The sequence below is a fragment of the Equus caballus genome, chromosome 9 (assembly GCF_041296265.1).
Source record: "Equus caballus isolate H_3958 breed thoroughbred chromosome 9, TB-T2T, whole genome shotgun sequence".
In the NCBI taxonomy this organism is placed as follows: domain Eukaryota; kingdom Metazoa; phylum Chordata; class Mammalia; order Perissodactyla; family Equidae; genus Equus; species Equus caballus.
In genome coordinates this window covers 52,254,023-52,270,000 of record NC_091692.1, presented here as the reverse complement: position 1 = coordinate 52,270,000, position 15,978 = coordinate 52,254,023, and the positions used below count along the sequence as shown (strand labels likewise).

Here is a 15,978-nt window from a genome sequence, read left to right as displayed (position 1 = left end):
AACTGGGAGAGCCTGTGTTCAGAAATGCTTTTCTACCAAATGGGTTAATCAGTGTACTTGGAACCTAGTTCCTACAAATAAAATCCTTGTGTTACAAAGAGATTTATGTTCCCGATCTTTCCTTGAATTTGGAGAGTTAAGTGTTGAAGATGAGTGCTGTTGAGTCTCCCATACTATCCACTGTATTGCCTTCTCCTCTAAAAAAGTAAAAACATGAAAATAAGGGAGAGAGAAGAGGAAAAGCAACAACAGCCCGGATTTATAATGTCGGAGTAAGTTTACTTTTCAGAGTGAAATTCCATCTAAAGTTTTCATTTTAATGCTTTACTATGTGTGAAATTGTTGCTTCCCTTTTATGACATCTGAGATTGTGAGAATTATCTATCAACAAGCATGTTCTGAGAGTCTTTTTCAAAGTGCTGGGCTTGGTGAGGAGCAAGAGTGATGGGACAGAGGATTTCTTCTAATGTTGAAATATATACATATTCCTTAGAAGAAAGCTGCTATAGAGAAAGCAGGTTACCTTTGTAGACTTAGCAGTATATGCTGTTTTGTGCATGAATTCCAACCAGGACATCTGACCGTACTCAGTCCATGACTTAAATGTTGTATGAATCTGATGATTATTAAAAATAATCTCTGTGTACATCTCTATGTTTTTTCTTTTGAAGTTAGTAGTTGAAGAAAGCTGTTTCCTAGGATTAGCCTGTTTTACCTGGGTAAGTCACTAGATACAAAACTGAGTGTGTCAGGGAGCCTATTTTGAGATTGATCAAACTGGGTGTATGTTTCATGTACCCTCCATCTTCCTTGCAGAAAACAAAAGTTGCTCGTGGATGGAGCTGGAATCTGATATCCTGCAGTTTATAATCCTATTATGTTTGAGAATGAAGGGACCTTAAAAATAAATAAGTGCCACTCCCAATGTTATCAATGGGCATGGAAGCAGGGGAGGTGAGGTGGCTCACAAAGGTTAGACGCCTCACGCTCCAGACAGTGCAGGGCCGTGGGAGACTATCGCTGTAGCCCAGTCCTGAGAGCTGTGCCTGGGAATCAAACTTAGTGCTTGCATTCGATGACATTTTTGTTTAGTCGAGTGGTTTGTTCTGCCAGTGATTGAAAAGCAGAATGGGTCCACTGGTTAGAAGGAACCTTCTGGTCCATCCTCTCATTCCTGTCATGCTCCTACAGGCCAACTTGCCCCTCCTGCAGCGCGAACTCCTCCACTGTGCAAGGCTGGCCAAACAGAACCCTGCCCAGTACCTCGCCCAGCATGAACAGCTGCTTCTGGATGCCAGCACCACCTCACCTGTTGACTCCTCAGAGCTGCTTCTCGATGTGAACGAAAACGGGAAGAGGCGAACTCCAGACAGGTGAGAGGGAGGAGGACCCTGTACTAACTGTGGCCTTTTCCTCATGCCTATGGTAGGAAGATATGTTCCGTGTCATGTCTAAACTGCTGACTGACACCTGTTGTAAAATGGCAATAAGCTAGAGTGGCCCTCTTGGGAATCTGGCTATGGCCTGGGACGTTCCAGAGTGATGAATCTCTGGCCTGCATGAGGCTTTTGTGCAGCTTAATCTTTGCTGCTTGTAATATTAAAGTAAAAGGTGAAGATGAATGATGTTCAAATGTGCGAAGTTCCACTGATGGTTCTTAGACACACAGTCAGTATTAAAATTCTCATTTGTTATGTAATTCAACCCAACCACGTATTTTGCCCTTCAGTGTTAGGAAATTTGCTGTTCCAGATTTTCTCAAAATATGATGATTTTGAAAGCTGGCTTTTATGTATTGCTCAATAAACATAATACAGTAGCTATTTCTTTTGGGTTTTATATGAACTAAGAGAAAACTTCTGGGAAGCTAGATGAACTGAGGGAAGAAGAGAGTTAAGTAATAGAACTAATAGATGGCATTTTTGCTGAGAAGTTTTATTTATCAGCCAGTTCTGTCAGGCACTCTGCCCTCGTAACTGAGAATTCCAAGAAATGTAAAGTGAAGCCCCTTCTCCATTGAACTCTACAAAGTAGCTGTTGAATATGTCCTATTTGTGAAATTTTCCCTATACCTTATTAAAATAATTTTCCTAAATACCTCATCCTCATATATAATTATTTTCTAACAGAAGAATGTAAAGTCTTATTAGCATCATTTTGCATATTTGTGAATTATGGAGAATCTTAAAATGAAACTGTATGCAAAAACTTATTTGCCATATGCTTTGTTTCCGTTCTCTGCATTGCATCAGGCATGAGTGTAACAGCCTTTGAGAGGTTAACACTCTGGGCAGTGATGTTGAAGATTCACAGGAGCTTATGGTCCTTGGAGTTGCTCGGCGACATCTATCTGTGACCGACTTCGCCACCCTTAAATGTATTAGCTGCTTTGCAAATCAGAATGTTATTAAAAGTCAGCCAGTTTACATACAGTTATCACATTATCCTCTGTTAAGCAGTTTGTATGCTACAATCTCTGGAATTTTTCTCCTCTTGACATAGGACTGCTTAATAGTTTTAAATTCTTAAATCAAAAGGTTAAACGTTAGTTTACTCTGGCATACTCTAGACCCACCTCTATACATGACCTCTCAATAGTGCTGCATTCTTATGTTTGCAAGTCGTATTTCCTTGGTCATATTTAAGCATTTAGTACTTTAGCTTTTAAAGGGAACTGCTTAATCCAGGTGTCTTGGTGGCATGTCCATACGATGCTGAAAACTAAGAAGCGGCCCGAGGACAGGTGATTCACACATGTTTTTCTGTCTGATCCTAACCATTTACGCTGCAGGAATTCAGTACTGCCAGCAGAGACTCAGATGTTTCAGCTCCATTTTCCCAGGCCAATATGGTAAAAGAATTAGGGAGAGACTAGATGGAAAATTGGGAAGGAGAACATTTATTTGGGTAGAGGAGAGGATAACAGGGAAAGGTTTAGATAGCTGTGATAAATGTAAAGATAATCCTTTAGGCAAAATTGGAAATGGGCATGATCTATTCTGGAAACCCTAACTGCTAAGGAACCATAACAGGCAGAATGAAAACTTGTTTCATTTATTTCTCTGTATTCTCAGCCTTTCCTCACTGGTTCTTTCACAGGGTTTTATGTTTGAACGTACCATGCCTTTAGACTGTCCTTGGACAGGGCTGAGATAAGCCCTGAGCAATATGCTAACATTGATATGGAACCTTCTTATAAATTCTACAGAAAAGTAGCATTTTTGTTTTGATGATCTGTTGCTGTGTGTGTATGCGTGTTTGCATTCAGTGAGGTAGAACTCTCTTAAAAAAGCCGTCAGTCTTAATCTCCCTGTGGTTATTCATAGCTAGTTGCTGGAGTCAGAATTCACACGGTTGCTCTTTGGATGGAACATTCTTTTTCAAGTGGAACCTGAAGTGTGTGTTATAATGGAAAGATGGTAAATGGATTTCCTTACGAGTTAGGAGGAAGGGTAATGAGAATATGTTATGTAAATACATTTGTATCTTATTGGAATTTGATTAGAGCCAGGAAAATATGGGCCTCTACAGTATTTCTTTGCATGTATTTTCTACACCTTGTTTGCATATGCGTTTTCCTATTCTCTGGTTGTTTATCTGTATGTCCAGATCTCCTCTCTGAAATTTTATAGAGTCTGGAGCTGTCTGACAGTAGAGCTTTTCTGTTTTACTGAATGTTTTGTTGGTGCATATGGTCTGACATGGATGAGCAGCCACGGTGAGATTTTGGAGTCTATTAAACTGGCTCATTAAAAAGATCAATCTGTTTCTGTAATAACACTGGGAACCATCAGTCACTAAAAGAGGGAAAAACTGACACCTGAGGAGAAAACACATTTTGGTAATTTGTTCATGACATGTCACGAACAAAAGAGTGCTCTATATTTTGTTTACAATGTTGAGGGCTCAAATTCTGTGACGATTGCTGATTTAATCTACTAAACAGTTGTCATGCATTTCAGGGATGGGTTTTGGCAAATTTAACTTTCTTCTCATCCTTAAATACGATTGTCATTGGTTGTGTTTTTTTATTTTTTTTTGAACATTGTTATTTACAGAGAAATGAATACTCTGGGGTAGTCGATGAAATCTTTTTTTTTTCCTGTATGGAACAGTGAAATTTATTCTACTTCCTTTTTAAAATAGCTCTGGGGTGAGTCTCTGAACAGGTCTTTGTAGACTATTGTAGAACCCAAATTAGAGAAAGACAGTTTTCATTTAAAAATCATGCTATTTTTTTTCCCTAAAATATTAGGGAAAGTTATTAGAAAATTCTGATTACTACTCTTTGTTAATATGTAAAAGTTTATTATTTATGGGAGACCTTTATTTTGCCATTCTGTGATGAGAGAAGCTGAAGAAGGGAATATGAACCTGTTTTGGAACTGGTTCAATGAAGTGATCACTTTCAAAGATGAGACAAGAAGTTAAGGGTGTTCTTTAAAACTGCTCAACAGGGGGGCCGGCCCCATGGTGCAGCGGTTAAGTGTGCACATGCCGCTTCAGCAGCCCAGAGTTCGCCAGTTCAGATCCCAGGTGCGGACCTATGCACCTCTTGTCAAGCCATGCTGTCACAGGCATCCCACATAAAATAGAGAAAGACAGGCATGGATGTTAGCTCAGGGCCAGTCTTCCTCAGCAAAAAAAAAGAGGAAGATTGGCAGCAGATTTTAGTGCAGGGCTAATCTTCCTCAGAAAAAACCTACTCACTGTGATGGCACGTGAAGACACTGGAACTCTCAAATGGAGTGAGGAGGGAAAAGAACAGTTAGGCAAACTGCATTTTCTTGAGACTACAGAATGGATAAAAATTACTAAGCTTTAAAAAAAATACTTGCGTTGGGCCAGACTGGTGGTGTAGTAGTTAAGTTCATGCTCTGCTTTGGCAGCCCAGGGTTTGCCAGTTCGGACCCCAGGCACAGACCTACACACCGATTATCAAACCATGCTGTGGCAGGTGTCACACATATAAAGTAGAGGAAGATGGGCACGGATGTTAGCTCAGGGCCAGTCTTCATCAGCAAAAACAGGAGGATTGGTGGCGAATGTTAGCTCAGGGCTAGTCTTCCTCAGAAAAAAAAAGAAAGAAAAAAGTGTTAATTATCTATGCTGTCTTTCTTCTTTCACAGCTTTGATATCACAGCTTTTTGTTATAATTTGTCTTTAATATTGTGTTCTCACTTGTTATGCTAATTTTCTGACTCAGAGAATCTTTCCTGCTTAAGAAATCAAACTAAGTGATCATTGGTTTTGTGTGGGTAACACAGTCTTCCCTCATTTCAAATGATTGACGTTAAGTATTAATCCCTTTCATATATGTGTAATCATTTTAATGTAATTATGCTTTAAATTACCCTCAGTTTAACTCATCTTAACTTTTGTTATGAAGGCCACATAGTTGCATTAATAGCTATTTCCTCCTTCCCCAATTATCAAACATTATTTTCTAAAAAGACTTGCCTGAACTTCAGAAATATATATTTTGTCAAGGATCTTATGGATTTAGCAGGCCAACCCTATCTCTTTATGCTTGAGGACAGTAAGGCCCCAAGAACTTGCCTTTATTTTTCTTTCTTTCTCTCTTTTTTTAAAATTGCAGTAACATTGGTTTATAACATTATATAAATTTCTGGTGTACATCATTATATTTTGATTTCTGTGTAGATTACATCATATTCACCACCCAAAGACTAATTACAATCCATCATCACACACATGTTCCTAATCACCCCTTTTGCCCTCCTCCTTCCCCCTTCCCCTTTGATAAGCACCAATCCAGTCTCTGTCTCTATGTGATTGTTTGTTCTTGTTTCTTCTATTTATGAGTGAAATTGTATGGTCTTTGACTTTCTCCCTCTGACTTATTTCACTTAGCGTAATACCGTTAAGGTCCATCCATGTTGTCACAAATGGCTGGATTTCATCATTTCTTATGGCTGAGTAGTATTCCATTGTACATATATATACCACATCTTCTTTATCCGTTTGTCCCTTGTTGGGCACCAAGGTTGCTTCCAAGTCTTGGCTATTGTGAGTGTTGCCGCATTGCACACAGGGGTGCATGTATCTTTACACATTCGTGTTTTCATGTTCTTTGGGTAGATACCCAGCAGTGGAATAGTTGGATCATATGGTAGATCTATTCTTAATTTTTTGAGGAATTGCCACACTGTTTTCCACAGAGGAATCTCCATACCAGTTTGCACTCCCACCCACAGTGTACTTGTTGTTTCCTGTCTTGTTAATTATAGCCATTCTGACAGGAATGAGATGATATCTCATTGAAGTTTTTGATTTGCATTTCCCTCATAGTTAATGATGTTAACATCCTTCGAAAGAACTTGCTTAAAGTCACAAAGCTTCTTTGTGTAGAAACCAGCATATTTACATACCTGAAATCTTTCAGCTGCACAAAATGTTTTAATGTATAGAGTTTGAATAAGGAAAGCTCAACTAAGAATTTTTTTTTCTCCTTACTTTTTCCTCATTTATTTCTTCTCTAGAATTGCTCAAGTGGGTAAATGCAATAGTATAATATTTTAGGGTTTATAAATCTTTATAACGATAGAGGATCCACAGTCAGCCAGGTTTCCTGGCTTAATGAATAAGTTAGAAAACACTGAAGGTTGGAGGGTCAGAAGGAAGTCATTTTGAAGCCATGTTGGTTGAATATATAAGATTTGTTAGCACAGTACACAGCAGCTGAACCTTCCAGGTCCGTTTTTCCTTTTCTGCAAAATGAATGAAGTTTCAATATTTTTGTCTTTCTAAAGAGAAAAGGTAGGTATACTATACAAGGAATTGTAGTGTTGATTGACTATGCAAATAAGAATTAAATGTGTATTATCTACTGCATTTAGTTTTCTATGAAAAATGTAGGAAATTTATATTATATTCGTACATTCTTGTTTTGTGTTGCGTCGTTTATGCATTCTTCAGTTTCAAGAAGTGAGTCGGGCAGAGTAGGGCCCATGGCAGAGTGGTTAAGTTTGTGCCCTCTGCTTCCGGGGCCCAGGGTTTCGCCGGTTCAGATCCTAGGTGCAGACATGGCACTGCTCATCAAACCATGCTGAGGTGGCAGCCCACATGACACAACTAGAAGGACCCAAAACTAAAAATACACAACTATGTACCAGGGAGCTTTGGGAGAAAAAGGAAAAATAAAATCTTGGGAAAAAAAAAGCGACTAATCATCCTTGTAGAAATGATTTTTTTTATAGTAGCACATCAATTGTGAAGGCTTCTAGTGAAATCACTTTAAGTTGTATTTACATGTTGAGAAATATAGCATGGTTGTAGAGGACATTTTGATCTCTCCACACTCCAGCATCTACATTAACTTATTAGCCTTATTTCTTGCTGCTCTCCTAGGGTCTAGCCCTGCCTTAGTCTATATTCTGACTGGTGGTTTCTGCTCTGTTCCCTAGTTCTTTGGTTTCAACCCCATCCCCTTTTTAAAATTGAGATATCTTTGGTTTATAACATTGAATAAATTTCAGTGTACATCATTATATTTCAACTTCTGTATAGACTGCATTGTGTTCACCACAAAAAGTCTAGTTTCCATTGTCAACTTACAAATGTTCCTCTTTACCCCTTTCACCCTCCCCTTACCCCCTTTCACTCTATTAACCATCAATCAAACCTCCTCTGTATCTATGTGTTTGTTTGTTGTTATTGTTGTTGTTTTATCTTCCACATGAGTGAAAGTATTTGTCTTTCTCCATCTGACTTATTTCACTTAGCATAATACCTTCAAGGTCCATCCATGTTGTTGCAAATGACAAGATTTCATCTTTTTCCATGGCTGAGTAGTATTCCATTGTATGTATATGTGTGTGTGTGTATGTATAATATCTTTTTTATCCATTCATCCGTTCATGGGTACTTAGGTTGTTTTCAGGTCTTGGCTATTGTGAATAATGCTGCAATGAACATTGGGGTGCAAATATCTTTTTGACTGTTTTCATGTTCTTTGGATAAATACCCAGAAGTGGAAGAGTTGGATCATATGGTAGTTCTATTCTTAATTTTTTGAGGAATCTGCATGCTGTTTTCCATAGTGGCTGTACCAGTTAACATTCCCACTAGCAGTGTATGAGGGTCCCCTTTTCTCCATACTCTCTCCATTTGTTATTTCTTGTCTTTTTAATTATAGCCATTCTGATGGATGTGAGGTGATAAATAATTGTAGTTTTGATTTGCATTTCCCTAATAATTAGTGATGTTGAACATCTTTCATGTGCCTGTTGGCCATCTGTCTGTCGTCTTTGGAAAAATGTCTGTTTAGATCCTCTGCTCATTTTTTAATTGGGTTGTTTGTTTTTTTGTTGTTGAGTTGTATGAGTTCTTTATTTATTTTGGATATTAACCCCTTATTAGATATGTTATTTGTGAATATCTTCTGGCAACTGGTGGGTTATCTTTTTCTTTTGTTGATGGTTTCCTTTTCTGTGCAGAATCCTTTTAGTTTATATTGGAAGAATTAACATGATTAAAATGTCCATATTAACTAAAGCAATCTACAGATTCAGTGCAATCCCTATCAAAATCCCCATGACATTTTTTGTGGAAATAAAACAAATAATCCTAAAATTCATATGGAACTACAAATGACCCCAAATAGCCAAAGAATCCTGAGAAAAAAAGAACAAAGCTGGAGGTAGCACACTCCCTGATTTCAAAGTATACTGCAAAGCTATAGTAGTCAAGACAGCATGGTACTGGCACTAAAACAGACACACAGATTAATGGAGCAGAACTGAGAGCCCGGAAATAAACCCGTACGTCTCTGGACAGCTAGTTTTCGACAGAGGAATCAAGAACATACAATGGAGAAGGGGAAGTCTCTTTAATAAATGGTGTTGGGAAAACTGGACAGCCACATGCAAAAGAATGAAAGTGGACCACTATCTTTCACCATACACAAAAACTAACTCAAAATGGATTAAAGACTGAAACTGTAAAACTGCTAGAAGAAAACAGGTAATTCACTCTGACATTGGTCTTAGTAGTATCTTTTTGAATACCATGTCTACTCAGGCAGGGGAAACAAAAGAAAAAAATAAATGTTCCTTAGTTCTTATATGTCATAATTCTATTCATGCTTCACAAGCTAACTCAGACAGGATCTACTACTTGAATGAAGGTTTCCCAATCATGTTTACTATTTGCTGAGCAGTTAAGATGTGTCAGGCCCCATGCTAAATAATTTACATAGTAACACATAGCACTTATTTCCTGACAGTCCTTTTGCAGAGATTTGGGCAGGCTGGATAATGTGTCTGAGGTCACATGGCTTGACAGAGGCACTGATAGGATTCCAGTCCTAGGTTCTGAGTTGAACAGCCATGTTCTTATAACTATGATTCTATACCACCAGCCTCTGAGCAACCCAGCTTGAAAACAAAGAGCTTGATGAAGTTATTGAATACCAAATATGTGTTAGGCTCTTTACACAGATTTTTTCGTATAGTCCTCTTAGTAGCTCTAACCAAGATAATCATCCCCATTTTGTGGATGAAAACACAGAGGCTCGTAGAACTTAAACCTCCTGAGTTCACCTAGCCAGCAAATAGCCCAGCCAAAATTTGAGGCCACCTTCTTAGCCCCTGTTTTTTCAAGTGTATGTTCTGGAGTTGTCTTTTCTCCCTCTGATTTCCCATACCACTTTTGTACTGTTTTTATGGAAGCTGTTGGAGATTATGTCTTGCTCATCTTTGTATGCCCACTAAAGCCCAGGATAGTGTCTTACATATGACAGGTATCTAAAAGAAAGCAAACCACTACCACACACATACACAAAACAACAACAACAAAACACCACTTGAACAAATAAATAAAGTTAAACATAATACAGTCATTTTCAGTAGTATAACAAATGGTCTCTCCCCCAAGATTCTTTTTTTTTTTTTTTTTTTCTTGCTTTTTTCTTTTCTGGTAAGGAAGATTGTCCCTGAGCTAACATCTGTGCCAATCTTCCTCTATTTTGTATATGGGATGCTGCCACAGCATGGCTTGATGAGCAGTGTGTAGGTCCATGCCTGTGATCCAAACCCATGAATTCTGGGCTGCCGAAGCAGAGTGAGTGAACTTAACCACTATACCACCGGGCTAGCCCCACTTTGCCTCCTTTCTTGCTTTCTATCATTTTAAAAGATGCATTTCTGAAAATACCCACAGCAGTGAACTAGCCATGAATTACCCAGGAACAAAATGCCATGATTGATTCACTGACCATAAAAAACTAGAGGGCTCCAGTCAGAATGTGTAGATAACAGATTAGAATAAGAAGGCATAGTTCCCGACAGCAGGAGCAGTAGAAATCATCTGCAGTGGCCAGAAATTAGAAAAGACAAAGGGACAGCCCTTAACAGACAGTCTAACTGTTGAGCAGATGGCGAGCTTCAGGAGACACGTAACAGAAGCACTCCACTTTCTCACTGGGGGAGGGAAGGCTCTGTGAACCCACATATTGTAAGACTTGAAGGTCCAGTTATCATGTTTACAGGTCTGGAGTGGCCAACATCCACCTGTGTCTTATTTACTCTTGAAGGTATTAGCATACTGCTCAGGAGGTTGTCTCCTGGGTGATTATTTAGTAATGGAGAGATTGAAGGCACTTCTTTCTGTGTGAGCCGGTAGTGATGCTCCTGTATCATTCTCGTCTGCTCTTCACCATCTAAATATCCCATTTCTTCTAGGATGATAGCAAAACACAGAAACCACTGCAGGTTGTCATGGAGAATTAGGGTTGATTTTCTTTTTAAGGAGGCGGGGGAATTTGTAATATATTTTGATTCAGGTACATTATTCAACACCAATAGAAAGGTGTTATGTAAAGTTCTTATCTAAACTCATCTTTTTCCTAATAAGTCTTGAAGAAACTTTTTACTGAACTGTGTTTTAAAAATATGGTGACAAGAATGACTTTTACCCCCTTTGATTCACTGTCTGGTCCTTCTATGGAACGTTAACAAACTGCCTATGTTAGAAAAGGGAAGGAAGATGTGTTTAATATTAAGTTATTAATATCTTTGGGCTTTTCTTTACTAGAACTGTTACCTCCTGAGATTTAGATACAGACTTCTAAAATACAGAAGTAAAGAATTTTTTTTTTTTTTTTTTTACCTATTTTGAGACTCTGCCGGCATCTCAGTCCCAGCTGTGGCTGAGATGCTGGCAGAGTGGGACAGTGGTGTGATCAGCCAAGATAATAAGATGTCCTGGGGTAGGGCAGAGGGACCTATGCCAGAGATGCTTAAGAGACCAGCAGCAGGACTTGATTTAGAGACAAAATTATAGAGTGACTTCTGAGTTTCTGCTTGGGTGACTGGTAGAGGGTAGCATAATTGACTAGTACAGAAAGTACCAGGAAAAGATGACGTCAGTTTGGCTATGTTCTGTTTGAAATGCCTGTGGTAACTCTGAGAAGGTGTGTATTTATTTATAACAGGACTAAGGTTAGAATTTTTGAGTTTCTTCCTTGCCATTCCAAGGTTTAGTATCTTGTACCAATTTGCCTTTCCCTAGAACAATCTTTACAGTGATATTTTCCTCACTTAAAAAAAAATTTAATCTAGGAAAAAACTTATGCCTGTTTCTGTCATGTAAGAGATTGCTATGGTCTTCTTATTCTGTTTATTGCCATGATCTTACAATAGTTTTTTTTCTTCTTCCCCATTTCCTTGAATGTTATACTGTTTTATATAAATGTTGCTATGGGATTATGAGTGTACACTAGCCAATCATGAATATATTTTATGTATCATAAAATATTTTATGTAGAGGAAAGTTTTTAATTTTTTTATTTTTTTGAGGAAGATTAGCTCTGAGCTAACTACTGCCAATCCTCTTTTTGCTGAGGAAGCCTGGCCCTGAGCTAACATCCATGCCCATCTTCCTCTATACGTGGGACGCCTACCACAGCATGGCTTTTGCCAAGCGCTGCCATGTCCGCACCCAGGATCCAAACCCGTGAACCCCGGGCCGCCGAGAAGCAGAATGTGCGAACTTAACCGCTGTGCCACCGGGCCAGACCCGAGGAAAGTTTTTAAAAAAGGTCTTTTCTTTCTCAAATAAATCAGTTTACAGCCTCTGTTATTGAGGAACTGAGAAGTAACAGCCTGAGGTGGGGTAAAGTACAAATTAGGTTGCCTAAGTTTTCTGTTGTTTTTTTTTTTTGTTTTTTTTTTTTTGTTGTCATTTTTTTTTTTTTTTAAGAATTTATTTTTTTTCCTTTTTCTCCCCAAAGCCCCCTGGTACACAGTTGTATATTCTTCGTTGTGGGTCCTTCTAGTTGTGGCATGTGGGACGCTGCCTCAGCGTGGTTTGATGAGCAGTGCCATGTCCGCGCCCAGGATTCGAACCAACGAAACACTGGGCCGCCTGCAGCGGAGCGCGCGAACTTAACCACTCAGCCACGGGGCCAGCCCCAGTTTTCTGTTGTTTTTTTTGTTTTGTTTTGTTTTATTTTCCACATATTGTTTCCTGTTAGTTTCATTTTACTGGGCAGGAAACTATAGCCAGAACGTTAACTTTGCTAGGTAACCTCAAGGTCACACAGCTGAATCTTGAGCGTTCCTCTATTCTTAGGACCATCAGACCCTGAGAGAGAAGTGATTGGGCTCTAAATGTTGAAGTGGTGAGATCATGTTCAGGAAGATTTCTCCTGGTAGGGAGAGGGAATATCCTCAGGTTGATTTAAAAAAAACAAATGAAAAATGCCTTCCAGAAATCCGTGAGACATGATGGACTACCAACGAGAATTTGAGTTATTTCAAGGGTATGCTGGTCTGGGACAATGAAAAATATTTGTTAATTTTGCCTAATACACTTTGAAAGAGCAACAAACATGCAAATTTGGAATTTTCCCAAGCAAATGTGGTGTAGATGGTTGCCGGCATCTCTAAGCAATACAGACAAATAGCAATGAAGTTGTTTCTGTTAGCTTTCTGGGCTGAGCCTTTGATGGTGTTGGTCTTACACATAGACATGCGTGATTCGGTGAAGCACCAGGGAGACCTTTCATAGTTTCATTTCTGTAGGCTGTCAGCTTTCTTGCTTGCTGTTAAAATGTAATTACCTCTCTGAGGTGATGAGCTTTGTTGTTTCAATAGCTAACAGAGTGATGGGACCCAGGACAGGACAGGAGAGACCAGATAGAAATGATAAGACAGACCGAGGACCTAGCCCTGCTTCTTAGGATATTACTATCCTTGTTTTGGGAGGAGAAAAAAGCTCTGTTTTCATAATAATGGGTCCTTGAAGTAATAGCACTGATCAGACAGCTGATCTGAGGGTAAAGATAAATAACAAATCTAACCACTTTGAAAATTCTAAGAATTCTTCTAATGTACGTTGTTGTTAGCTTTGAACAAGGACAGACAAACCAGTAAATTGAGGCGGTTTGACACAACTGGGTCAAAGGTATTTCCATATTTAGGAATGTAACAGGGCCTGCTGTAAGGTATTGGGGATATTTTCTATTTTTGCACAAAAAATCAGCTATAAATAATTAAATTGTTCAAGCAAAGAACAGAGAAATTCTCTGTTGGCTCAAGTGGTTGACTTAGACACAGTTTGGCTAGAGGATAATCAGCCCTGTAGGTTTTGATCTGCATAACTGTGACATTAGATGTAAATATAGGATAGTTGAATTGCAGAGTTTTCAAACTAGAAGGGACCACAGAAATCTTCTAGTCCAGTGGTTTTCAAACTGAATTTTAGCAGCAGACTTTTTCCTTTAAAAATGAAACCTTAGGTGGAACCCCAGTTTTTAAAATGGATAAGAATAATAAGTGGGTTCCTCTGGTCCTTTAAATCATTGTTTGGGGGAAAATTCTTCATTGCCTACGGAAAGAATCCCTTAAGCACCTCAAGTGACAGTTTGAAAACCACTGATCTAGTCTAACTCTTTCATTTTACAGATGAGCAAACTGAGGTCCGGAGAGGTTAAGTGGCTTGGTCAAAGTCACAGCTAGTCAGGTAGGAGCCAGGACTAGATCTCAGGTCTCTTGATTCCCAGTCCAGTGCTCTTTCCACTATATCACACTGCCAGTAAGGTAGGTGCTGGGTTATCATTATATTCATAGCTAGTAGTAGTCTTCAGTATTTTCTAACTGATTTGTGTTGGTAATACACATTGAATATTGAAGTGTATTATTCAGACATGTATAGGATATGAAAATACAGATTAGAATCACATAGATATCCTCTTAGAAAATAAATCAATATCTAGAATGTTTTCTTTTACTTTTAAAAACTATTTTAAAGTAATGCATTTACATAATGTCTGAGCTATACTGGACATTTTAATCTGTCCATGATGAAAATGTATGGAGTGAGTATGTTTTAGTGCAGACACATGCTTTGATGGGAGCAGCACTGGGACTTCTGGCGGTCATTCCCATGGGGACCTTGCCCTGCTGTCATTTCCAGTGTCGGTCAGTTTCTCATCTCCACAACAGTGCATCTTTCTTCAGCATGTGGTGGGCATGGATTTATTTCATAGTGAACTCTGCAGAGTTTCCCTCAGTTCTTTGTGTGCCACTGTGTTCTGTCTCTAACTCCTTTAATCATGGATTGTCACTGGGTCTCTACCCTAAAGGGACATAAAGGATGGTTCATTATAGAATCCTGTTGCCCCTAATGATCTCTCTTGTCGAGATACTTCCCTCCAGTATTATCAGACAAAGACTACCCTAGACACTGGGGAAGTAGAAGAAGTGTCTTAAGACCTCTATGCTGTTATCACCAACCTAAATCAAAAAGGCATGCAGAAATCTTCAGCTACTGTACTTGGTAGAATTCTTATGGGGAAATTTCCCAGGGAAAATGGGTGAGAGCACTGGTCTAAGGATAGAGTGCTGGTCTTGTGAGGAGAGCTAGCTACTAAGTAAAAACTTAGTTTAGGAGCTGTGATTCCAGTCAAAGTTGTATGTGGTTTGTTCCTATCTTACTGAGTATATTGAATTAGTCTCTAAGAATAGAGAGATACATTCAGCCAGAAAATATGTCTTTAGCCCTGCTTCTGTTTGAGAATCTAAGAGCAGTGATTAGGTATCAGGTCTCATCCCATGGTCCTTCGGGGAACCAAGTTCAAATTTCTGTGTATCACATGATGAAGTGCAGTCAAGGTCTGTCTGTCCTGCCCTAAGACCTGATGACCCCAGAGAATTCACATAGTTCCTCGGGGCATGTGTTTCCTCAACTTTAAAATAAGGAGGTTCACCTAGATCCTCCTTCTAGTCCCAGCTGAGTTCTTTATGACGGCTAATCTATTATCTAGGTGTCTTCTAGGTAATGTCAGAGTCCCAGACATTGCATTGTTTTATTGCATTAGTTCAGTTTGATCAGTGCTGTCCAGTAGAACTTTCTGAGATGATGGAAATATTCTCTACCTGCACAGTCCAATACCATAGCCACTAGCCACGGTGGCAGTTGAGCACCTGAAATTTGTCTACTACTGCTAAAGAAGTGAATTTTAAACTTTATTTAATTTTAATTAACTTACATTTAATTTAAACAGCCTCACGTGGCTACTGTATGGATGACACAGGTCTTAGATGTTCTCTGACATGAAAGTCAGTCGCCAGGTTGGATAAATGGAATAAGTGTATTTAAGAATTCATCAAGGGAGCGATGCTATTCTACCTTGATGAATCTTCATCCAATACAATCAGTCTTAGGGTAATTTGTTAGAAGGCAAGTACTCTTTTGAACGCAAATGTTATTTGTAGGAGGAGATTGGGTTTCCTCTTATCTATGACTTAACCACATGAGCTTCAGCTGAAAAGGTATTTGCTAATTTGATGAGAACTGAAACATTTTCACTTGTGTGCAGTCTTGTGAACATTTAGGCCCCAGCATGGGCTCCTGTGAATTCCCAAAGGTCTGGGAAGCTGAGTTTAGAAAGTTTCTGGCCGGTAAATGAATATTCTGTTTATATTACAGTTCAAATCTCAGTGTCAACTGTGT

General features: G+C 38.9%; 1 protein-coding gene across 1 annotated transcript in view; it reads left to right on the top strand.

The window, feature by feature from the left end:
* Positions 1-15,978, top strand: part of RUNX1T1 (RUNX1 partner transcriptional co-repressor 1) — a 136,447-nt gene that overhangs the window by 84,065 nt on the left and 36,404 nt on the right. Inside the window, 1 exon segment of the mRNA XM_023648678.2 lies at positions 1,192-1,373. Coding sequence (XP_023504446.1) covers positions 1,192-1,373 — 182 coding nt within the window.